Here is a 23,918-nt window from a genome sequence, read left to right on the forward strand (position 1 = left end):
TGGAAGGCAGGCCGACCAAGAGCAGACGGGCAGCCTCACCTGTGCCTCTGCCAATGCCCTCAGCGGAGGAGAGGACTGGAGGCTTCATTTTACTGCAATGATGAAAGGAGGCACCTAGCTGGTCCAACATGTGTCAATCCGGCTGCCCGTTAAAGTCAACTGGGAAGCATTTATAAAATGACAGATAATTGGACTTTACCCCAGACCAATTAACCAATCTCTGAACAGTTTGTTTTTGTTTGTTTTTACAGCTTTCCAGGTAAATCTGTGTAGTTAGGGTTAAGAAAACCTCGGTATTAAACTAATGAAGCTCCAAAAATTCCAAGTTGACCAAAATACAGCTTCTTGAACTGGACCGTGGACAGAGAGGCCTGCTCTCACAGCACGCAGGCCAAGCACCCCTTCAGGGTGTGGCCCAGACCAGGTGCACTGCTGCCCGCCCAGGGCACTGACTTGGTTTGCTTATCATTTTCCCAAGAGACACCTGTCGTTTTCCCAGGGGCCAGGAGCTAGACGGTGGTTCTTCAACCTAGAAGAGCCAGGCTTGGGAAGGAACGCTGTGGTCATAGTACTGATTGCCTCCCTGCAGGACAGGGCCCAGCATTCGCTGGCTCTGCTCAGCAGGGCAAGGGCTTGTGGGCACTCACACCAGGAGGCAGTCCTGGCCATGACAAGAAAACAAGGTGTTCTTCATGCTTGCTCTTCTTTTCCTTGTGATTCCCTTCCTACAAACTGCTGTCTCGTTGTTTCTACTACGAGGCTGGGCAGAGACTAGCGAAAAAATACGTCAAGCCAAAGGCCGGTATTAGCTGATAAGCTGCATTCAGTATTATCAGTATCCATTAAGTTACATTTCTGAGAACTGGGGGAAAGAAAATACTTTGCTAGGTGATTCAGGAATACATTTTTAAGAAATAGATTAGCGGTAAGACCTAAGACTGCCTCCCTTTCTCCGTAACGACCTTCCCCTGCCCACAGCCAAAATTTCCCACAGACTGGTTCTCACAAGGAATGAGAGCCAGATCTTTGGAAACCGATCCAAATGGTGCGACATGAACACATTCCCATCATCTCAAAGCCGCGTCAGTGCAGAAGTGCTGCGAGGGTTTACTGGTCAGAATGGGAGGCCTAGTTAGACATCAGCCAACCCCGGGATGATGTGATCCACCTGAACATTCTAAAGAACCAGATAGTAAATACTGTAGGATTGTGGACCATGGAGACCCCTGTCCCAACTACTCAACCTGCCCACTGTAGTCCAAAAGCAGCCCCGACACTGTGTATGGGTCTGCGTTCCAATACAATTTTATCTGCAAAAAGACGCAGGCTGGGTTTGGTGGTTTGCTGACCCCTGTCCTACCAGAAACTCTATTTTGCAAATCGACTTGGATTGGTGAACACAGCCTCCATAGAGTGGCCTGACACATAATGGTGACAAATAAAGAATAAAGAATGTCATGGTGAACGACTGACATGGATTTAATGACACATATTCCATACCGGCTGCTTGAACACCAGAATGCTGTCCAGGGAGCCATCATTAAATAAAACAACCGGGGAAAATAAGGCAATTCTCACAGACACAAGCACACACACAAAACCAGTTACTTTTAGGGTCATTAAATTATTCGCTATTTGAACAATCAGCTGTAAAGTAACATCACAGTGAAGGGAGGGGCGCACAAACTTCAGAAGCTCCGTTCCGATGGTCTGTGAACACAGGTTCTTCATTTGCACTTTTCACATATGGACAGCCACACGGCTCAAGGGGTTCACCAGTCATCTCCTTCCAACTCGGAGCTCCCGATGGCAGCAAGCCATTTCACCTGTTTAATCTGCACCGGATTCTGCTCAGCAAAGCGCAGCCTGCACTAGACCATACTCCCAGAAAGCAAATGATACACTTGCCTCCAGCTTCCGTGATGAGCTGGTAGACGGAGTCTTCCGATTAACATTTGTAAGGGTGAACCACAGGTAACAGGGTTTGCTTGAGAAACATTATTATTTTAAAAGTAAATCCAAGAAACCAACCCCTGAACGCATTTCATTTCACTCAATGCAGATTATGTTCCCTGAAGACTTGGAAGAAAAATGGAATCACATTTGCGATGCACCGTCAGAGTGGGTGCTGATGGTTGGTCTGCTCGCGGAGGGGACCCAGGAGCAGTAGCTGTCTCTTCTTAGCCACGGGAACAGAAAGAACGAGAGAGGTCAATGAACCCCAAAGATACCCACTGCCTCTAAATTACAGGAACTTCCACCTCGCCTCCCCCTTGCAGCCTTTCTCAAAAGCTGCCAACAGGTAACGTACTTGACGCGGACCTGACTGTGCAAATGGCAGCAAAAGGCCAAGTAACCCATAAAGTGGAGAGTCAACCCATGAAGAAGCAAACGTTCGATGCGATTTCATAGGCACAGACTTGAGAGAACCTAAAACAGCCGGGAGAGGTAGATGTGCATGGAAAAAGGAACAAGATTACCTACAAATGGGCCATATTATTTTCAGGTGAGTCTCATACACTTCATAGACTATACAATTCAGAATAAATAATGACACTTGCTTTGCTCGTATTACTCTCAACTAAAAGAACATTTTAAAAGAACAATCCGTGTCTTCCAAAACTATATTTTGAAAATCTAGTTGCATTTGTGAATAACAATCCCCTGATTAAGAGGGCAAGATCAACAAGCATCACACAAGCCCAGAATTCTCAGGATTCTTTTAAAAAGGTGTTTTTATAATGACATGAACATGCTTCCCTACAGCCCCCCCAAGGAGGGTCTTTGCTAGAATACAACAAATCAAGTATAAATGACCGGCATCCCCAGAAAATTTGCTGAATTGTAAAAACAACCTTGTGGTTGTCTTCCCTTCACGTGTATCCAACAGTTTGTGAAGATGCTTCCGTGAAAAGTACGGGTACCCATCACTAGTGAGAAAACAAGGCTGCTTCCCACCACTCTGACTTCGAGAGGCTAACCCAGGGGAGGGGCTCAGCCCAGGGAACTGAAATCTACACCAGAGTCATCTAACCACAGCCCCCCAGGACACGTGGCATGCCGAGGGCACCCTACGGATGCGACAAAGACCAGCTTTGTCGGTGAGGACATCTGTGGCCCTTCCAGACTAGCCTTCAGTGTCCCGTCACGCATACGCATGTTCAGTGTCCTTGTTTCGTTATATAAATCACAACGGTAAGTCTTCCTAGCAGCTGAGAGCACAAAAGGTCAGACCACAGCTGTCCACACTGTCACAGCCTCTCCTCAGAGCAGCCTTCGGCACTCTTGTGCCCAGGCCCTCCCCAAGACAGGGGCCAGAACACTGATCCACCTCACAGAGATCTGAGGGGCAACTGACAATCATTAAAAAGCATAAAGCACTTTACAAATATAAAAGTGCTAGTTTGGCATTTGTAGAACCACCAGGAAACATTCACTGCTTGTGCTACTTGGCAGTTTTGCATTTACACCTCTCCCTGCTTGTGCCCTCCTTGTATAAAGCCTGGGGCTTTCTACTGTGCCTTCGTGTAAAAAAAAAAAAAGTTTCTACTCAGACCGGAGCCCAGGTCAACAAGAGTGAAGGTGGGGGTTCCATGAGCTCCCCCATCACTACAGGGGAGGGGGTACAAAGCAAATGCAAATGAGACAAAGGAGCCTTTGCACCCCAACATGTGAATTTTGCAAAGCTCTTGAGCGGGCTGACTTTTGTAGCGGGTCAGGGGCCACTGTGATGGTCTGAGGTTCACTTGAAGTAAGCACCCAGCTGACCCGGGAAAGGGAAAGGCGCCCAGAGCTGGGACGGTTCCATGTCCCTGCAGGTAGAAGGTCACGAGTGAGACCTGAAAGAAACACGGAGCCAGGCGCACACCTGGCCCTGGGGGCAGGGCCTGCTGACCACAGACCACCTTGGCCCAGCAGGAAACCCGGACGTTTCAAAGGAAACAGCGAAGAACCAGGTTCCCTAGATCTGAAAACCAGTTATGAGTGCATGTCTGAGTTTCACCTTTGAAATGAGGGTGTGCAGCTTTTCTGCCCAGCTTCCCCTGGATGCCCCAAACAGCAGCGAACTGTGGCTCAGAGACAGGAGAGCGCCGGTATATCCTCCCGCAGGATGGCAGGGTTCCTCTGCTTTTCCTGGGACTCGAGCTGATGGGGGGCGGGGGGGCAGGGCAAACGGTGGCTTCACACCTGGTACAACCAGGATAGAATTATTCACACCCACCTTTATTACCCCATGACCCTCACTCCAACCACACGCTCTCCTGATTCCCACAGAACATCGCAGCCCAACCTAATCTTGGCCTGCCATCCTGTTCCTCCCCCACCCGAACCCCATTTCCTCAGGGTCCTCCAAGTGCCCGCTTAGCTCCTAGAGTGTTGGAGGGAGTCAGCACGCCCAAGCACATCTCCAAAACATTCCTTCGTTGTCCCCAAAACGTAGCACCAAAAGAACACCTCTTAACGCTCCCTAACACCAAAAGCGCCCCCGTCACTCTCAGATTGTCCCTCCCGCCCTTCCCACGCCTTTCTGCAGGGCCTGCCCCCGGGCTACTTACACCCCGCCAGCTCCCGCGAGCGCGGCCCCCTGCGCCCGGCCCTAGCACAGGTGCAGCTTCTGGTGCTGCGCCAGGTGCGTCTTGTAGCGGAAGCCCTTGCCGCAGCCCGCGCACTTGTGCGGCTTGTTGCCCGTGTGGATGCGGCGGTGGCGGATGAGGTGGGAGCTCTGGATGAAGCTCTTGCCGCACTCGATGCACGTGTAGGGCTTCTCGCCCGTGTGCGTGCGCTGGTGCTGCGTGAGCGTGGAGAAGTCGCTGAAGCGCTTCTCGCACTGGCCGCAGCGGAAGGGCTTCTCGCCCGTGTGCACGCGCAGGTGGTTGACCAGGTGCGAGTTGCGGCCGAAGCCCTTGCCGCACTCGCGGCACACGTAGGGCCGCTCGCCCGAGTGCGTGCGCTTGTGCGTGAAGAGGTGCGAGCTGACGCTGAAGGTCTCGCCGCACTCGGAGCACATGTAGGGCTTCTCGCCCGTGTGCACGCGCTGGTGCTTCACCAGGTCCGAGCGCCAGCTGAAGCGCTTGCCGCACTCGCCGCAGCCGTGCGGCTTCTCGCCCGTGTGGATGCGCTGGTGGTTGGCCAGGTGCGAGCGGCGCACGAAGCCCTTGCCGCACTCGCCGCACGAGAAGGGCCGCAGCGCCGCCGGCCCCGCGCCGCTGGCCGCCGCGTGCGCGCGCCGGTGGCTCAGCAGGTGCGAGCTGAGGCTGAAGGCCTCCCCGCACTCGGGGCACGGGTAGGGCTTCTCGCCCGTGTGCAGCCGCCGGTGCTTGAGCAGGTCGGCGCGCCAGCTGAAGCTCTTGCCGCAGTCCGCGCACAGGTTGGGCCGCTCGCCCGTGTGCAGGCGCAGGTGGTTGGTCAGGTAGGTGTTGCGGCTGAAGCCCTTGCCGCACTCCCCGCAGCGGAAGGGCTTCTCGCGCGGCGGCCGGGCCAAGGCGGGCCCCGGCCCGAAGCCCCCCGCCACGCCCCCCACCGCGCCGCACTCCCCCGCCAGGCCGAAGGGCTCCAGGCGGGCCGCGGCCGCCGCCTCCGCCAGGCGGTGGATGCGCTGGTGCTGCAGGAAGGCGGCGCCCGGGCTGAAGCTCTCCCCGCAGTCGGGGCAGATGGTGGGCGCGTCCATGATGCTGGCCATCAGGCTGTCCAGCTCCCCGAGGTCCACGGCCATGGGGTGGTGGAGCCGGCGGAAGCGGCGGGGGGCTGGCTTGTCGCCCGGGTGCCGACTCCCCAGGGAGAGGTGCCGCCGCCAGGGAAGCACCGGTGGGGGCGGCGGCTCCTCCTCTTCCCGGGGGCTCCGGGATGTGCCGTGGGACTCGGACAGTCCCGGGAACACGGCCACCGCAGCGACTCCAGACTGGCCATCCTCTTCCTCCCGCAGAACTTCTTCCTCACTCAGCAGCCCCTCTGCCAACAGAAAAGGAGACAGTGGGGCGGGCGATTAAACCTGGAGCTCAAAGAGTAAACCCAGAGGAAGCCAAGGTCAAGAAAAGTGTGGGCCAAGGAGTAATTAATTCCCTCCCTCGGGGTATTCACAAACTCACTCTCCAAGATCTCCAACCTCCTACCTGGAGCCTCCTGGGGAAGGAAGGCCTAGAGGAGAGTGTGCTCGGAAAGAAACCCAGGGAAAGCTCACTCCGGTGCCCTCAGCTCACCAGCTCTGGGCAGCTGTCTCTGAGCCCAGGCCCCACCCACTGTCCCTGAGGCTCCATCCGAAGGCCACATGGACAGTCGGCTTGAGGTGGTCAAGTCTAGGCCAGGTGGGACGCTGTGGGAGCTCAGAAGAGATCTGCTCACTGTAAGAGCAACCCATGCGTTCCAAGGCCCTAACCGCACAAGGCAAGACCACTCCTGCCAACCACAAGAAAAAGCCACCTGCACTGATTTTTAAAAAAATGTTTTTATTGGCCGAAACTGGTTTGGCTCAGTGGATAGAGCGTTGGCCTGCGGACTGAAAGGTCCCAGGTTCGATTCCGGTCAAGGGCATGTACCTTGGTTGCGGGCACATCCCCAGTGGGAGATGTGCGGGAGGCAGCTGATCGATGTTTCTCTCTCATCGATGTTTCTAACTCTCTATCTCTCTCCCTTTCTCTCTGTAAAAAATCAATAAAATATATATTTAAAAAAATCTTTAAAAAAAAAAAAGTCCTTTAAAAAAATGTTTTTATTGATTTCAGAGAGGATGGGAAAGGGAGAGATAGGAACATCAATGATGAAGGAATCATCCATCACCTGCCTCCTGCACGCCGCCTACTGGGGATCCAGCTGGCAATCCAGGCATGTGCCCTGACTGGTAATTGAAAGGTCACCTCCTGGTTCCTGGGTCCACACTCAAACACTGAGCCCCTCAGTGGGGCTGGACTGACTTTTAAAATGGGATTGTTCATTCTGGGACAGCTCATGGTGGAACAGTATACCGAACACACCCCAACACCAGGGCTTTACTATGTAAGGGGAGAGGAAGGTGCAGGGGGAAAGGGGAGGTGAGCACCGGGCCCTGAGCTGCTGAGCCCAGCCTAGAGGCCAACCCAGCGCACACACCTGTCTGTCTCTGGCTGCTGATGCCCAAACAGAGGGCCCTCCAGACAGTCCCTGGGTATGAAAGAGCATGTGCGTGTGTGCACTGCTGGGCCTGGGATGCGTTACATGGGAAAGCCTGTCATCTCACAGCCCTGGCCATGGGTGTCACAGCTCATTTCTGTCCCCGAGGCATGCACAGAGCAGGATAAAGTAAGGGAGGCGGAGGGTAGAACTGAATACGGGTGGAGTCTGTTTCCAGGTCAGGAAAAGCAAGGTGATGAGCAGAGGCCCTGGCACTCAGAATCAGCCACATGCACCTGGGCACCCTTACCACTGAGCTGAGTTATCGACAACCAACACGATGACAATAGCCGTAAACATCTGAATATGCTGCGCAGCGCTGCGCTTAGTGGGCCTTTGTGTGTGGCAACTCATCTAACTCTCCCAACAACCCGGTGACGGAGGTTCTCATACTCCCCGTGTTCCCTCTTGTGTTGTTGCAGGTGTTGACCTCGATCCGTGCTCCGTATACTGTGAAGTGCGATGCCAGCGACTCCCTCCTCACCCGTCTACCACAGCCACCTCCCACTGGACTGGAGAAAGGGATGTTCCTCTTCACAAGAATGCTGCCCCTGGCGGCAACTCGGGAGGAGCCAGAAATACATGTGAGCCCCAACTTCCATGGACATTCCCGCTTTCTCCTCACCTGTGCAGATGTCAGACACCAGTTCCCGCTCCTCCCGTGGGTCCGAGCCCATCTCCTGCTCCGGGTGGCCGCCTCTCTTGTCTGCGTCCTGTGCGTTGGAACCCATTTCTCTCTCGTCTGGGTCCCCTTCCCTGTCCTCGGAGTTCTCAAAATCAGAGCCCATTCCTGTATCTTCTGAGTCCGGGCCTTCACACACACCGTGTTTGTCTTCTTGTTCCATCCGGGAGGAGCCGGACAAGGGAGGTGACCGGGAATCCCTGCTCCAGACAAAACACACAGATAAAGGTCACGTCAGCCTGGCCCTGTTCCCTCAGCCTGTCCAGTGACACAGTCCAACAAAACGTGCAGAGTTCCAAGCCTCGATGGCAAATCTCCGCTCCACCTCACGTTTGAAGGTAAACAGATCCGGGCGCGAAGGAGGCTGGTCTGGGTGCCAGGGTTACAGTGGCAACTCCTCCGCAGGCCATGGGCCAACCCTCGCTGGACCACAACTTGATCTGTTTCCGTCTGTGAAGTGGATGGGCCTGTTAGCACAGCCTGTAGCTCTCACCATGGGTAAGGGGGACAATGGTGCTCCCATCTTGTAGCTGAGAAAACGATGCTCAGAAAGACCCACCAGCCTAAGGCTAACATGTAAGCCGTAAAGTGGGGTTCAGATCACTTTTGCTGCCTCAAGTTCCATGCATTCCTTACTCTTATTAAAGCTTGCCCTCCTCTAAATATATACAATTTGTACTTATCAACTGTACCTCAATATGGCTGGGGCGGGGGGGGGCGGGGAGGTTGGGGACTTGCCCTCTGCCAGCCCACAGCAATCTTGTGAGGGTTTTAGCTGATGATGAGTGGGCCTCCAAGGAGCCAGAGGAAAAGGACATTCAAGACATAAGAATAGCCCTAGCCAGTTTGGCTCAGTGGATAGAGCTTCGGCCTACAGACTGAAGGGTCCCAGCTTCCATTCTGGTCAAGGGCACCTACCTCGGTTGCAGACTGGATCCCCAGCCCTGGTCGGGGCCCGTGTGGGAGGCAACCAATTGATGTGTCTCTCTCACATCGATGTTTCTCTCTCTCTCTGTCCCTCCTCCTCCCTTCCACTCTCTCTAAAAATCAACAAGAAAATATCCTCTAGTGAGGATTGACAAAAAAAAGAAGAAGAAGAAGAACAGAAGCATTGGTATACTCACTTCTGACCTAAGACCGTGTCTGCAGCAGCAGCACCAACCTGATTTTGTGGGTCTGGGGGTTGGGGGGGCGGGGGGAGAGATGCAGGGACCCTCCATGTTAGAAGCCCTCCCTGTAGCCTTATTACATAGTTTGCCTGATAGTATGTGTACTTTATTGTAGAGAGCCCCTAGCAGAGCATGCCCCCGGTGTAACCGGCAGCCCCTCCACAGAACAGGCCAACATGGGAACTGGAGGGAGAAAATGACCTCAGCTTCCCAAACCTTTGGAGCCCTCAGGTTTGCATTTCAAATTTAAAGGGCCCCCTGCCAAGGCTGAGCCGTGGAGCCAAAAATAATTCGCTTCTGCCATCCATCACGCCTCCGGCTTAGCTCATGGCAGCAAAGCAGTTTGTAGGTCAAGGATCCTGGACCTAGACTTTTTTAAAAAGATATTTTTCTTGATTTCAGAGAGGAAGGGAGAGATAGAAACATCAATGAGAGAGAATCATTGATCGGCTGCCTCCTGCATGGCCCCTCTGGGGATCGAGCCCACAACCCAGGCATGTGCCCTTGACCGGAATCAAACCCGGGACCCTTCAGTCCATAGGCCATGCTCTATCCCAGCGGTTCTCAACCTGTGGGTCGCGACCCCTTTGGGGGTCGAACGACTCTTTCACGGGTCGCCTAAGACCATCGGAAAACACATATATAATATCAGATATTTACATTACGATTCATAACAGTAGCAAAATTACAGCTAAGTGGCAACGAAAATAATTTTATGGTTGGGGGTCACCACAGCATGAGGAACTGTATTAAAGGGTCGCAGCATTAGGAAGGTTGAGAACCACTGAGCCAAACCAGCTAGGGCCTGGACCTAGACTTTTAAACTGTCCAGCTCTCTCTGCCTCGGCAGCCCCCAAAACAGAACTCCCCAGAACATGGCTAAGCAGGTGCCCCATCTTTTCTTCCCTCCACTGAGCACTTCCCCGAGGCAGCCCTGGGACTACCGAGACTCAAAGTGGGAAGCAGGAGCCATTCTGGCTGGTCCAGCCTCGCTCCAGAGCCCAAGGCAAGTCAAGGAACCTCTCCTGGTTCCAGTGTCTTCCTCAGCGCCAGGGGGATAATGCTCCTTAACCTTTCTCACTGGCAGGGTGTCAGAAGGAAACATTACAAAGCACCTTGGAAAATACTGTGGAGAGGAGCCGGTGCTCCGAGTTTTACAACTGCGGAATAAACACGTGATTTCTCTCTGGCAATACACACATTCTGGCTCTTTTTTAAGTCCTGATGCCATTCCATCACACCTCAAGGACACACCGGCCGACTTAGCGCCCTGAAGAGGGTGTTACTAGTATATCCCTTCTCACAGATGCCCTGTTCCCTACATTAGAGTGGAAAAGCAAGGCCTTCTCTTATATGTCACAGGCAATGGCCTGCCGTGATGGCCGTCAACAGCGCCCTGGAAGGCAGCCAGCTCCTCCGGCTCCTCGGAGGCCCACTCGCTCCGTTTAAAACGCCAGGGTTCAAACACCCAGGATTAGGCTGCCGAAAATCCCATTAAAGTCATAAACCTTTTAAGAGGTCTGTCCCACCAAAGGCTCTTACCGCTGAACCTCTGCTACCCATCACGCTCATGCCCCCTGGAGCAATACGCAGCCACATCCGTTGAGTATGCATACACAACACACCCCATGGTGAGGGGTGGATTTCAAACATGTTTTAAGACCTGTTGGCTTGTTAGTGGCTAAGAGCAGCGGGGGGAAATTTTAGGGAGACCTCGTCAATGGTTTCTGCCCATCTAAGACCGGCAAGCCGAGTTTTACATCAGTAAAGGAACCAAATAAGCCTGTCCCCTGCGCTCATGCAACTGAAATGGCAGGATGTGGCGCCCAGAATGGCAGTGACCGCAGCCTTGTGGGGCCCAGGGGTCCACCCTGGGAACCAGGGAAGCTAACGGTTTCACTTCGAAGCCTGTTGGAGGACAGAGCACCATCTTAGGAAGCACCTCGGATACAGCAAAATCAGAACAAGAGGTTTTGGGGGTTTTTTAATCCTCACCCAAGGACATGTGTTTTCTTAATTGATCTGAGAGAGAAAAAATCACATCCATGTGAGAGAAAAATGCCAATTGGTGGCCTCCTGTACATACCCCAACCAGGGGTTGAACCCGCAACCTAGGTATGTGCCCTGACTGGGAATCGAACCCGCAACCTTTTTCTGTATGGGACAACGCTCCAGCCAACTGAGCCACCCGGCCAGGGCAGAACAAGAGGAGTTTCTGGTTTATGATTCCTTGGGAACCAAGAGAGAATTCATACCAGAGACACTAAATAAAGAAGCATGGTTTTCCTGAATTTAAAGAGGGAGTGGGGGGAGAGGAAGAGTGTAAGCCCCGACTTAGGGCTGGCGTGTTCAGATTCTGCCTCACTCAGAATCCAGGAGACCTGAGCTCCCAAGGGGGCATGCCATGGCTTCCTTCACACCCGGGGAGGCAAGACTGGGTGCGCTTTGAAAGAGGGGGAAGCCCCTGTCACCAGAGACACCATCCACTGTACACCATCGACTCCAATTTATTCTAAAATGCATTGCATTAGTGCAAAACTGGAAACCTGCGTGCCCACACGCGGACTCGGTTCCACTCACGCCGTTACGCCAACGGGTTCTAGGCAGCTATCAAGCAACAAAAAGGCTACTTGGAGGTAAGGAAAGGCAGCCTCGATATATTATTAGATGAAAACTGTTTGGTTTAAAAATAGTCCCGTTGTGTTTATTAGGACATGCACAGTAGCCTAGGTATTCACGTGTTTACACAGGTTCAGGGAGGATTCTTTTTTTTAATTTTTTTAAAATATATTTTATTGATTTTTTACAAAGAGGAAGGGAGAGGGATAGAGAGCCAGAAATATTGATGAGAGAGAAACATCGATCAGCTGCCTCCCACACGCCCCCCACTGGGGATGTGCCTGCAAACAAGGTACATGCCCCTGACGGGAATCGAACCCGGGACCCTTGAGTCCGCAGGCCGATGGTTCATCCACTGAGCCGAACCAGTTCTGGCATCAGGGAGGATTCTTAAAATGCTACACACCTCTTGGTCACCCCTAGGAGCTTCGTATCATTTCCTCTTAACGACACCCCAAAGAAGCAGGGCATTCGTTTCCATTTCAGAGGTGAGGAACCAGGCGCAGAGGTTAAGGGCTAGCTCAAGGTCACGCAATCTTCAGTGGCAGAGGGCTGCACAGCCCTGCCTGCGGTCCAGCTCCAGGGCCCACATTCTTCCCCAGAAGCCGGAGTGCGGTCCAGGACAACTTTTTCTTTTTGTAAACCCTGTCTGTTCGACACTAAAGATGTACTTTTATCAGCAAAAACACCAACTTTGCTTTTAACTTGACAGAACACATGAAAGGAAAACCTACGATTATTCTAGAAGCAACGAAAAGGAAGACAAGGACGAGTTGTGATTAGCTCTATCTGGAAGACAGTTCTCAGAAACGTTACCGAGACACTGTGTCAGTCGACAGATAGCTAAGCACATTTTGTTCCAACTCCCTTCCCATTCATTCTCAAAATAAAAGCTAGCAGCATGTTTTCTTAAGCAAGGCCAGGGTTGGAGAACGAGTGGCTGCCCTCTGCTCCGCCAGCTACTTTACCTTGTGCGAGTTTCTTAGCCTTGCAGACCCTCAGATTCTGCATCCATAGCCAGTATGCTGCCACCTACCATCTCAGATTGTTGGAAAAACAGCTGGCACATAGTAGGGACACAATAACTGGTAGTTATGAAACTTAAGCCAACCTCTTTTTTTTAAAAAAAAAAATCTTTTTTATTTATTTCAGAGAGGAAGGGAGAGGGAGAGAGAGAGATAGTCTTTGTTTTACTATGGTTGCAAATATCAAAACATTTCTCTATGTGACACGGCACCAGAGTTAAGTTAGGGTTTTTCAGAATGCTGACACGCCGAGCTCAAAAGGTTCGCCATCGCTGCTTCAGGGCCTTGTAGACAAACTCAGCCCCATTTGAAAGACTAATCAGATCAGTGTGAAGATAGTGCTACCCAGCGGAAGTACATATGACAAGGGGTGATGGAAAGGAGGGAGGGAAGGAATGAGGTGGGGGAAGAGCAAGTGGAGCCAGCACAGAGCCAGAATGGGAGTGTAACCTGAGTTTCCCGCACATTCTCCCAGCGGCCACACCGACAAACCCAGGCCTTTCCAACAGCAGGAGCCCCAGCACTTTATAGATTCGACCTCATTTCCTACGGAGGGTGGGGCAGACAGGCACACAGCTCACCCCACCTTCCTAAAAGGGCTGGCTGGCATTCAAGGGGGTGGGGAGGGGGGGCTCAGGGCCCCACACAGTCAGGCCAGCTCCCTCCCGGATGGTGGTGGGGAGGGCAGTGCTCACAGGCCTTGGGCTCTGCTGTGAGCGCTCACCCACTGGAACCACCAGGGCAGCTGACACAGCACCTGAGCGGGCCCTCATCTGCCTCCATTAATTCCGTGAGGGTCACCCAGCCCGAAGAAAACCGCAGCTCAGCAAGCTGAGCTCCAGGTGACATAGTTCCCAGAGAGCCAGGCCTCCCACCAGCGTTCCGGGCCCCGCGCCATCGCATTCCCCACTCGGCTGGCTCCTGGGACGTCAGAGGCAGCGAGCGAGGGCAGGTCACAGGACAGAGGACAGGAGCAGGCGACCCACCTGGCAGCCCCTGCCCGCAGAGCAGTGAGAGGAGGGAGCCAGGGCCTGAGCCAAGCCCTCCCCCCCGGCACCCGACCTCCCCACACGGGGGAGCCATGTGCCAAGGCCATGGCCAGGTGGCCTGGAGCCAGGCCTGCGGCGGGGCTGTCATGTCAGGGGAAGGAAGCGGTCAGGCGGCTGGCCAGGAGCGGCTCCCTCTCTGCCTCCTCGGCCGCAGCTCCTTTCCTGTCCCCCGTCTTGCCGGTCCCTGCCTCACCTCCCCGCCTCCCAGCCACAGCCCAGGCCACCCTGCTCACTTCCCACGCCACCTGCGCACCATGCTCTCCCAAGGGAGGGTCCTATGGCTGAGGCCAGGCCCACCGCCCCACTGGGTAGAAGGATGGAGGACAATTCCAGTCTGCAGTTCCAAAGGCTGGACTCCTGACCAGAACTGGGGGCAAACCAGGGATTCCAGGGGGTTAATCATTTGTCAGTCCCGGCACCAAATGGGTAAACAGTCAGCTAGCCTCTCGGGGGATATGGCCATCAGGGGCCTGCCTCCTCCCTCTGGTCACTAAGAACCCTAAGCAGTTGAGCATCGACCTATGGACCAGGAGGTCACAGTTCGATTCCCAGTCAGGGCTCAGGGGACATGCAGGAGGCAGGCGATCCATGATTCTCTCTCATCACTGATGTTTCTATTTCTCTCTCTCCCTCCCTCTCCCTTCCTCTCTGAAATCAATAAAAACATTTTTTTTTAAAAGAACCCTAAAGGCAAAGTGATCCGCCTCACCTATTTGTAGGGGATGCCCCCAGGAGCAAGGAGAAGGTGACTTCCCCAGTCCCACCCGAGACTGTCCAACCCAACATGCCAGCCTCTGCAATGGCAGGCGGCTGCGGGGGGTGAACAGAGAACGCTGAGAGGTGACTGCAGCTAAGCCGTAACCACTCTCCAGACAGGAGAAGCGAAAACGATGCGGTTTCCTCCTGTGGGTGCTGCCTTTGCCTGGGGAGGGACGCCCAAGCTGAATCGAGAGAGGCTCACAACCCAGACGACTGAGAAACCAACCTCCAACCCCATGGCCAGAGCTTGTCCGAGACGCCTTCCAATCTCCACGGTCAAGAATAGCACAGTGTCCTTGGGGTCAGGCATTTCCTGTCTGTTGGTTGGACTGGGGCCCCTCAGTTTGGCCAGAGGGCCTCAGCTTGTCACCGCTGCCACGCCTTCCCCACCCCCTCCTCCTGCACAAAGTGAGGGTGATCGCAATGCAGAGACAGATTCTAAGAACCGTGGAAGTTAGGCCCCCACTGCCCTCAGATGAGAAGGCACAAAATCCAAAGGTTTTCATGCAGGCGTTTACGCGGCCATGTTTCACACTTAACTGATTAGAATATTCTACCTGATGCACAGAGAATCCTTCGGTTCACGATGCCCACCCCCTACCAGGCTTTGGCATCACAGCACCAGCACCACCTGCATACACCCTCAGCTTCTTCCCTTACCTAGCACCTGCGCAGGCCTCGGAAAAATTACCTTTAGATACCCCCTCTCAGCATGTTCAAATGGTCAATGTTTGTATTTCATGGAACCAAAGACTTGATATCTCTTATTTCAAACTCCTTCTGCAGACAGGAAACGGAGGCTCAAAGAGGGAAAGCGACCAGGCCAGAGACTGAAAGGTCGGGTGCTAGAAGAGTTATGGCCAGAATCTCTTTTTTTCTGGTGGCCTCTCCAGTGATCTTTCCATTTCTTTAATATAAAACACCACTTCTAAAACAGCCAGCCAGATCAACCTGGGGCATATATTTGTTTGAGTTTACACACACACACACACACACACACACACACACACACAAAAGCCTGATCCTTTTTTTTTTCTATTTGTTCTCTATTTGTTCAGGGTTCTCCAGAGAAACAAAAGCAATGAGATGCTTATATAGAAAGTAAGTTACTATAAGAAATTGGCTCATGTGATTATGGATACTGGCAAGTCCAAAGTCTGCGGGATGGCCCAGCAGGCTGGAGACTCAGAGCTGATGCCACAGTTTCATTCCGAAGGCCTGCTGGGGAAGTCCTTTTCACTCAGCGGAATCAGTCTTTTGATTCTATTCAGGCCTTCAACTGATGGGGCGAGGACCACCCACAATTATGGAGGGCAACTTGCTTTACTCAAAGTCCCTAAAAATGCTGCCACAGAAACACTCAGCATAATGTTAGACCAAATATCTGTGTACCTACGGGCCCAGCCAAATTGATGCATAAAATTAGGCAGCCACACACACTGCCGCTAAAAAATACAGTCTGTGACCACCCCATCGTATGTCGAAATGTACTCATAAAACACCTTCTTTTTCATAAAAGCCTTTATCAGATGGTTGAGCGAGGTCTCTGTAGAGGGCAAGCTGGAAAGAATCCACATTCATCTTCATTAAAGATCTACAGAGACACGTGTGTGCACAGGCACGCAACTCCACAGCAGAAAGGAATGCAACTTAATAAGCCGTTTCCCTGAAGGACAAAAGAGAAAACAGACTTAAAATGCACAGGGGGTGCGTGTGGGGTTTGGGAGTTGTTAACAGGCAGCTTTGCTCCGGGAGGGTTGATGCTGGAATCCCGTTAAGGTGACCAGATGGGGCCAGGTGACCTCAGGAAGTCGCTTCCAACCCAGATGATTCTGTGATCACATTTCCACCGGAATGAACAGCCCTCAAGAGAGGGTTCATCACTGCACGTAGGGGCCGAGGAGTGCTGGGACCCGAGGGTTGGAGGCGCGCATTCAGCCACCTGCAGACTCGGTAGGAAACGCTGCTCTTCTCATTCTCTGCCCAAAATAACTGTGTGCTGTTGTGGATGAGGAATGGCTGGCGTGTTCCTGCCCAGTCCACTCCAGCCGTGGGTAAGTGACACCTCCGCATACTATCTGCCAAGGTGTCTTCCAACCGAGAGAAAGCAGCAATAAAAATGTAGAGATGTCACCTGATACTTCCACTTTCCTGCCTGATTAAAATTTAAACGCCACTGCTAGATTGTTTTCAGCATAAAGTGAAACATTTACAGACCCCGAAAAACACCTTTCAAATAAAATACTTGTGCTACCCTTATGTCCTTAAAAATAACATTATCAGCAAAACCCAGATCACAGGAAACTAGAAGAGACACATGATCCAGTTTCTTCGGTGACAATGACAAAAATGGCAAGAAAGAAATAGAAAGGAGGAAAACCTATTGTGTCAAAAAAAAAATGAGATGTTTCAACTATCCTCAGTGTATAGACCTTATTTGAATCCCAGTTCAAATGAACTACTGAAGTAAATGACAAGGCGCTTGGGGAATTGTGAATACTGATGCTTGATAGTAAGGAATTGCTAATTTTTTGAAGGTGTTGGTATTGGGGTTAAGTTTACAAAGAGTTCTTATAACTTTCAGAGATACATAATGAAATATTTACAGGTGAAATGGTATTTCTGGAATTTGCTTCATTTGAAATGATTTCTAGGATTCCAGGACAAAGGGGAATGGGCAGGGATGCAGATGGAACAAGCAGGGTGGTAGCATATGTGGATTTAGTATACTACACTATCTACTTTTATATTTGCTAGAAAACTTACTAATAAAAACATTTCAATGGAAAACATAACAAATCATTTTTTTCTGAAATTTAAGGTTGATTATATTCATTTAAATTCTGAGCCGACCATAATAAAATGTCAGTGACTCCCATAAAAGGATCAGCCTGCTTGTATTAATTATGCCAAATCCGAAGTAAGTATAATGCTTAATACTGAATCTAGAGCCCATGGGAATTGGGGGAGAGCCAGCAGGGTAAAGGGACTTAAGAAACTTCAGTTTCACCCTGACCGGTTTTGCTCAGTGGATAGAGTGTTGGCCTTCGGACTGAAGGGTTCTGGGTTCGATTCCAGTCAAGGGCGTGTACCTTGGTTGCGAGCACATCTCCAGTAGGGGGTGTACAGGAGGCAGCTGATCGATGCTTCTCTCTCATTGATGTTTCTAACTCTCTCTCCCTCTCCCTTCCTCTCTGTAAAAAACCAATAAAATATATTTTTTTTAAAAAAAAGAAAGAAAACTTCAGTTTGATGCTTTTGAGTCTTTTTTAAACTGATTTTTATGAGATAGAGGAATAGCTGTTATATACAAAATAAAATCAGAATCCTGTTTCCACTTTCATCTCCTTTTATGTTTCCAAAGAACACAAAGAAGGGTGCGGCCATAGCCACTGTTGCTTGTTTATTTCCACCCTTAGTTCAGCAACTCTACTCAAGACCAAGGGGAACCAGAACCACGTGGCTCAGCTGGTTGTGTTATCTCATGCACCAAGAGGTCTCCAGCTTGATTCCCAGTGGCGGGGGCAGGCAGGGTGCAGGAGGCAGCCGATCCATGTTTCTCTCTCATCAATGTTTCTATCTCTCTGTCCCTCTCCCATACTCTCTCTGAAATCAATAAAAACATATTTTCATAAAAAAAAAAAAAAAAAAAAAAAAAGACCTGGATGGAGGTCCTGGTCCTGACAATTCTGGGAGAGGGATGTTTTATCCCCAGGAAAGTGAAACTGACAAAATGATGTGAGAGTCCAACAGAGGACCCTCACAACCCAGAATGATCTTCTAAGGCAGCGGTTCTCAACCTGTGGGTCACGACCATCGGAAAACACATATAGCATATCAGATTATTTACATTACGATTCATAACAGTAGCAAAATTACAGTTATGAAGTAGCAACGAAAATAATTTTATGGTTGGGGGTCACCACAACATGAGGAACTGTATTAACGGGTCGCAGCATTAAGAAGGTTGAGAACCACTGTAAGGGGATGAAAAATGTAAGGGTGTGTGTCAATGAAGAGAAAATATACCCATGATTTATGAACATGTGATCCCTAGGAGACGAACCCTGGCAGGAACAGCTACTTTCCCAACCCAAACGGAGCACTTTTAAATTTAGCCAGTGTCCTTCTCAGAAGAACTCCGAGGACGCCATCCAAATGGACTCACACCACACTACAAAGAGATCAGCTGAAAGAGATCCTATTCCCACCTCGTGCTGGAAACCACCAGCTCGCAGATACTTTCCGCCTCAGCCAAGGGTGTGTACGGTCAGTCTGTGATGCACAGAACCAGTCACAGCTCCCATCCAGGAAGTGACCCATCTCTCTCAAGAAGGGGGTGGTGGCATCCAGGCTCATTGGCAGCTCGGCCACCGTAATTCCCAAGTCAGGCACAGGCTGTTTGGGTTCCTTACCTCCCTTTGACCTCCATCCAGTTCCTAGCATTTCCTGGAGAGAGCAACAGTCCGACACCCGCTTGTGAAGGGAACAGTGGCAGTTTCCTTAGGCCTGGGTCCTCAGCCTAAGAGCCTTCAGAGTCCACCAACTCCCGGAGACCTTGTGAATGTGTCTGTAGAAACTTTTTCCTGATGAGAAGGTGCCAGCTTTCCCTTGGCCTCGGAAAGGATGTGGGGCACAAAAACAAGACAAAAGCCCTGTTCTAAACCATGACTGCAGACGACTCGAGAAACATTCCTGATCATAGTGGGCTGGTGGAGGAGGGAGATAGGACTGTGAGCCCCAAATCAGGCAGGAGAACAAAAATATCAGTACATTTCAAACAGGGGATGATGGAGCGGGATGATGGAGCAGGATGAGAGAATCTGCAAATGCATCCTGCCTGACCCCCCAGTCTGCCGATCTAGGCTAGCGCCCTGTTTTACGGACGAGTCAGGTAACAGAGACACGGACAGGTGAAGAGCAGGCAGGAGGCTAAATCACTGTCTCAACTTTCAACCCAGTTACTTTTCTCCTCAACCCAACAGAGCCTACTGCGACTGGCTCAAACACTCACCCTGGTGATGGGACCCTCCCAGCATCATTAGTTCACCTGCTTCCTAGTCACCTGTGCTATGTGGCAGGTGCACTAGGAGGGAGTTACGTCGCTCTTCAAGCCTCTAACACACCCCCTCTTGGGGATGTGGCTAATTTAAACAAGTTTGACCCCGGGTTTATAGCTCCCATCAGCTGCTTGCTTGGGCAGTGAGTCAACGCACATTAATCAAGCCCTAACCTACCCAGGACACACAACACTTTGCGAGTTAATCCTTCTCTTCTCAAAGGGAAAAATTTTTTTTTAATCTGGCTGAAGTCACCAACTCATTCCTAACAAATCCTCTAAGTGTTAGCAAAGTCACCCTGCCTGCACATAACAGCATGCAAATGCCCACAGGAAGAGGGGGGTTCTGGGAGTGACACAAAACTGCATTCTCAGGAGCCCAGCTCACACTTCATGGCAAGTAAGGAGGTGCACACTCATCCAACACGGCCCGTTCCTACACACAGGTTGTCAGATTCGCCCTCTTTTCTCTGGCGTCTTTCTCCTCCTGCCTTGATCGCTATGCATTCTCGGTGTGGGAGGTGGTGCAAAAATGGGCCAGGTGGCAGGCCAACTACAATTCTGCTGAAGAGACTGAATCCTCAGAGACAGAGAGCATTTCACATGTTGTTGCTGTTGAACATTTCTTGAAAGGATCCCTGATTTTACAGGTAAGGAAATGAGGACTAGAGAAGTGCCTCCTGTGAATTCACAAAGGTAGGGAGTGAGTGGCCAGATTGGGACTACTGTTCGGGTTATCTGATCCTTTCAAGTTCAGCCTCTCGTGCACCAGACTCTGCCAACCAGCTGCCATATTTATGAGTTGACTGCTCTGGCCTTACCCATAGCATTGCACCCATGCTACCTTCTTCCGAATTTTCTTGTTCTCTCCCAGACTCCTGCTCATTTTTTTTCTATTGTAATTTTAATTACTTTCCCTCTAAAAAAATGTAGAAAATGTTCTTCAAACTCAATTTCCTGTGATCCTCCAAAACAATCTCTCTTTAAAAGGTTTTGGGTTATCTGTTTGTCATAGAGAAAACAGACATTTTGTGGGCTAGGGAAAAAAGGAAAAAGTCATTTGAATTAGCATTGACTTAATGGAGTGTTATGATAAATATTTAATAATTCCAACTCCTTGGTACAGCATTTGAAAGAAAAGTAAGAGAGAGAGAGAGGCAAAGCGAGAGAGGATGTGGGGTGGAGAAGAAAGCCTATAAAACATCAACTTGAACAATTAGTTATGGTTATGCCATTTTAAAAGAATCTTTAAAGACTTTTTTTTCCAATCAAACTATGCAACTCTCATTAAGAATGGAGACCCTTTCTTCTGCAGTATCATTTTTTAAATGCTTAAAACCAATGATCAAACTATATTACATTTCCTTCTGCAGTGCCTTTTTTTATTTTGCCAAACAAGTCCTACAGGCTGTTGGGGAAAGGCGTCCTCTGCTAGATGCTACCATCGTCGCCACACACATCAGTGTCCCGTGAACCGTGGGCATCAGGTGCGAGCCATCTCAGCGGATGCCATTAATTGTTAACGTTCAGTGAGTCGGACTCACATCAATATCAGCCATGATTTTCTATCTTCCAAGTCTGGTGGTCTCTTCCTTGACCTCACCAACAGCACTGAGTGCTTGGCATACGTACAGGGATTCAGTAAATGACTGCGGAAAGCCGATTGAGATGCTCCTCCTGGGAATTTTCTCCTTCCTTTGCATCCAGGGTACGGCTCTGTCCTAGTAATTATCATATTTCACTCACCACCCTGTCTCCTCTTCTTAACTTCTAAAACAGGTCAGCCTTCCAAGTTCTTGTTTCCCTTTTCTTCTCCCTCTCCTTCCCCTTCAGTCATGTGGCCCCTTCCCCTGGATTTAATACTCCGCTCCTCTGTCCAGAGATGTCACAAATTTGAACCTCTCGCCCCAACCCCTCCCCTGCCCTCTAGGTCCACGTCTAATGATGCACCCATCCCTGCACCTGAGGAACTTACAGACCCTCCCCACCCTATGTGCTGCCCTGCACCTCACCTGGGGCTCAGGGCAGAGGCAGCTGAAGAGTTGAGTCATCAACATACCTGGTTTCAAATAGAAGTCTGCCACTTACACACCATATGCCCCCAAAACAGTTCTTTCTCCTCTTTCTTAGTTTCCTCATCCACACAATGGGGAAAACGAGGTACCTTGAAAATTGTTGTCAAGACTAAATGAGCTTCTATTTGTAGTGTATCTGTCCCTGGTCTCATTGGAAACCACTGGTTCTGTTCCCAAATCTTTGTTACGAACCATCTCCTCCAGGCAGTGCCCACTTCTGCTAAGGCTCAGAACCCTGGAATCAACTTTGACCCCTCTTCACCCCTTTCAAGCAAGTCAGCTGCCACTGCTTTCCTCTTTTTTGCCTTGCACCATCACTGCAGAGACGCTCTCACCATTGCGGCTCCCACATGTCACTCACTGCAGGCTCCATCGCAGAGCACAGTCGCCCCTCCATTGATGCTCCTGCTCAGAAACCGCTGGTTGACTTAGTCTCCAGTGAAGCACACACTCCACGTCCTCAACCGTGCAGCCCAAGGCTCTCTTACCTCTTGTCCCTGACCTCTGTCTGCTAACTCCAGCCAAAAAGGGGTGCTCTGCACCCCCCAGATGCAGCACCCTGTGTGTTCCTCTCTTGCCATTCCGTTCTCCTCAAGAAACAGCAGGAAGAAGTCTCTCCTCAACCTTAGTGATGAGAGCCAGAGCCAGACCCCAACATGGTCTTGTCATCTTAAGAAAGTTGCTCAACCTCTTTGAGCCTTGGTTTTTCCACCTGTAAAATGATGCAGACAACTGTGTCTACTTTATACGATTATTGTGGGGTTTTTATGTTGCTGTTTTCTTTTTTATCCTCACCTGAGAATATTTTTTCCATTGATTTTGAGAGAAAAGGAAAGAAAGGGGAGGGAGAAAGGAGGGGAGAAAGAGAGAGAGTGAGAGAGACACATCAATTGGTTGCCTCCCAAATGTGCCCCAACTGGAGCCAGGGATAGAACCTGCAACCCAGGTACATGTCCTTGACCAGAATGGAACTGGCGACTATTGGGTGCATGGGCCCACTCTAACCGCTGGGCACACCGGCCAGGCTATAAGATTATTGTCAAGCTCCGAAAGAACTATTATTATGTCTCTCTGTATGACTTTCAGGTACTAGTCCTTATCTTATTCTGCCTAATATCGGTTTCTAAAATATAACCATAGTTATAAGAACGTGCACCTTACTGTTTGCTCTCTCTCCCCCTCTAGCACCTCCCACGAGTAAGCTCTCACTGGGAACATATTGTTTCCTTCCCTGTGGTGGCTCCCCCACACAGCGAGCCCTCAAATATTCCTTGAAATGGGTGAAATGAGGTGTAATGATGTCTCTCCCTCAGTCTCAAAAAATAAGAACCAGGCCAGGACATCTAGCGATCTGGGCAAGATCACATCAGGTAAGGCAGCGCCATGGAAACAACCTGGCTCTCGGAACTAGATCCAATCGCCTGTCGGCACCAGGAGCCCAGCGCGCTTAATTATGCTGCTGAACAGACAGGCATGATAGAAAGTGGTGATTAGCTTCAAAAGTTCCACAGAACCTTCTTGAAAAAGAATCCTGTGTCCCTTGGCCAAGTGTCAGCCAAGGGACACCCGACGCACACAGCCCTGTGGGCGTCCGAGTCCTGTGTGGGTCCCCCTCCACTGCGGCCTCAACACTGGGGCACAGAGCTATGCTGTGCTCTGGGTGCGAAGTGCTGCTACACTCTCCTGGTCCCCACACAACAACTGCTTCTCCCGAACCCCTGGGGCAAGACAGGACCAGAACTAACAGAAATTAAATAGTGAATGAGAAAGACCAACACTCAACCTCTACAAAGGAATGAGACTAAAGAAGGGGTTGCTGGGGGGGGGGGGGGGCACCGCGCAGGGAGGAGGAAGGAACATTAGGGAGCACAGTCAAAAATCCCAGTCCGCGTGGCATGGCTCAGTGGTTGAGCATCAGCCTATGAACCAGAAGGTCATGGTCTGATTCCCAGTCAGTGCACATGCCCAGGTTGCAAGCTTGATCCTCATCATGACGGGGCAAGCAGGGGGTAACCGATTGATGATTCTCTCTCCCGCTTCCTCTCTCTAAAATCAGTAATAAAAAAAATAAAAAAATAAAAAAAATATTCATTGCTTTCAAAGCCATCTTCTGCTACCAGAAATCACTGTCAATGCCTGCAAGGGGAATAAGTGATTCTTTGGAATTGACAAAGGTTGGGGAGGGGGGGGTAGGAGGGCGTTGAGGGTGGAAAAGGGGTCAACAATGGGAAATGTGTTTTCCTAAAGTGCCTGCCCAAGCATCCAAGAGGAGCTAACCACAGGAAGATGCATAGCACTGAGACCCTGAGACCAAAGCAGGGATTTCTTAATAAAGCCC

General features: G+C 50.9%; 1 protein-coding gene across 1 annotated transcript in view; it reads right to left on the reverse strand.

Moving 5' to 3' along the window:
* Positions 1-1,455: 1,455 nt before the first annotated feature.
* Positions 1,456-23,918, reverse strand: part of ZNF697 (zinc finger protein 697) — a 28,231-nt gene continuing 5,768 nt past the window's right edge. The window contains exons 2-3 of the mRNA XM_059675538.1: positions 7,769-8,025; positions 1,456-5,949 (exon numbers count right to left, since the gene is read on the reverse strand). Coding sequence (XP_059531521.1) covers positions 4,598-5,949; positions 7,769-8,025 — 1,609 coding nt within the window. The 3' untranslated portion in view covers positions 1,456-4,597. The remainder of the gene's footprint in view (positions 5,950-7,768; positions 8,026-23,918) is intronic.

The sequence above is a fragment of the Myotis daubentonii genome, chromosome 18, assembly GCF_963259705.1.
Source record: "Myotis daubentonii chromosome 18, mMyoDau2.1, whole genome shotgun sequence".
Classification (NCBI taxonomy): domain Eukaryota; kingdom Metazoa; phylum Chordata; class Mammalia; order Chiroptera; family Vespertilionidae; genus Myotis; species Myotis daubentonii.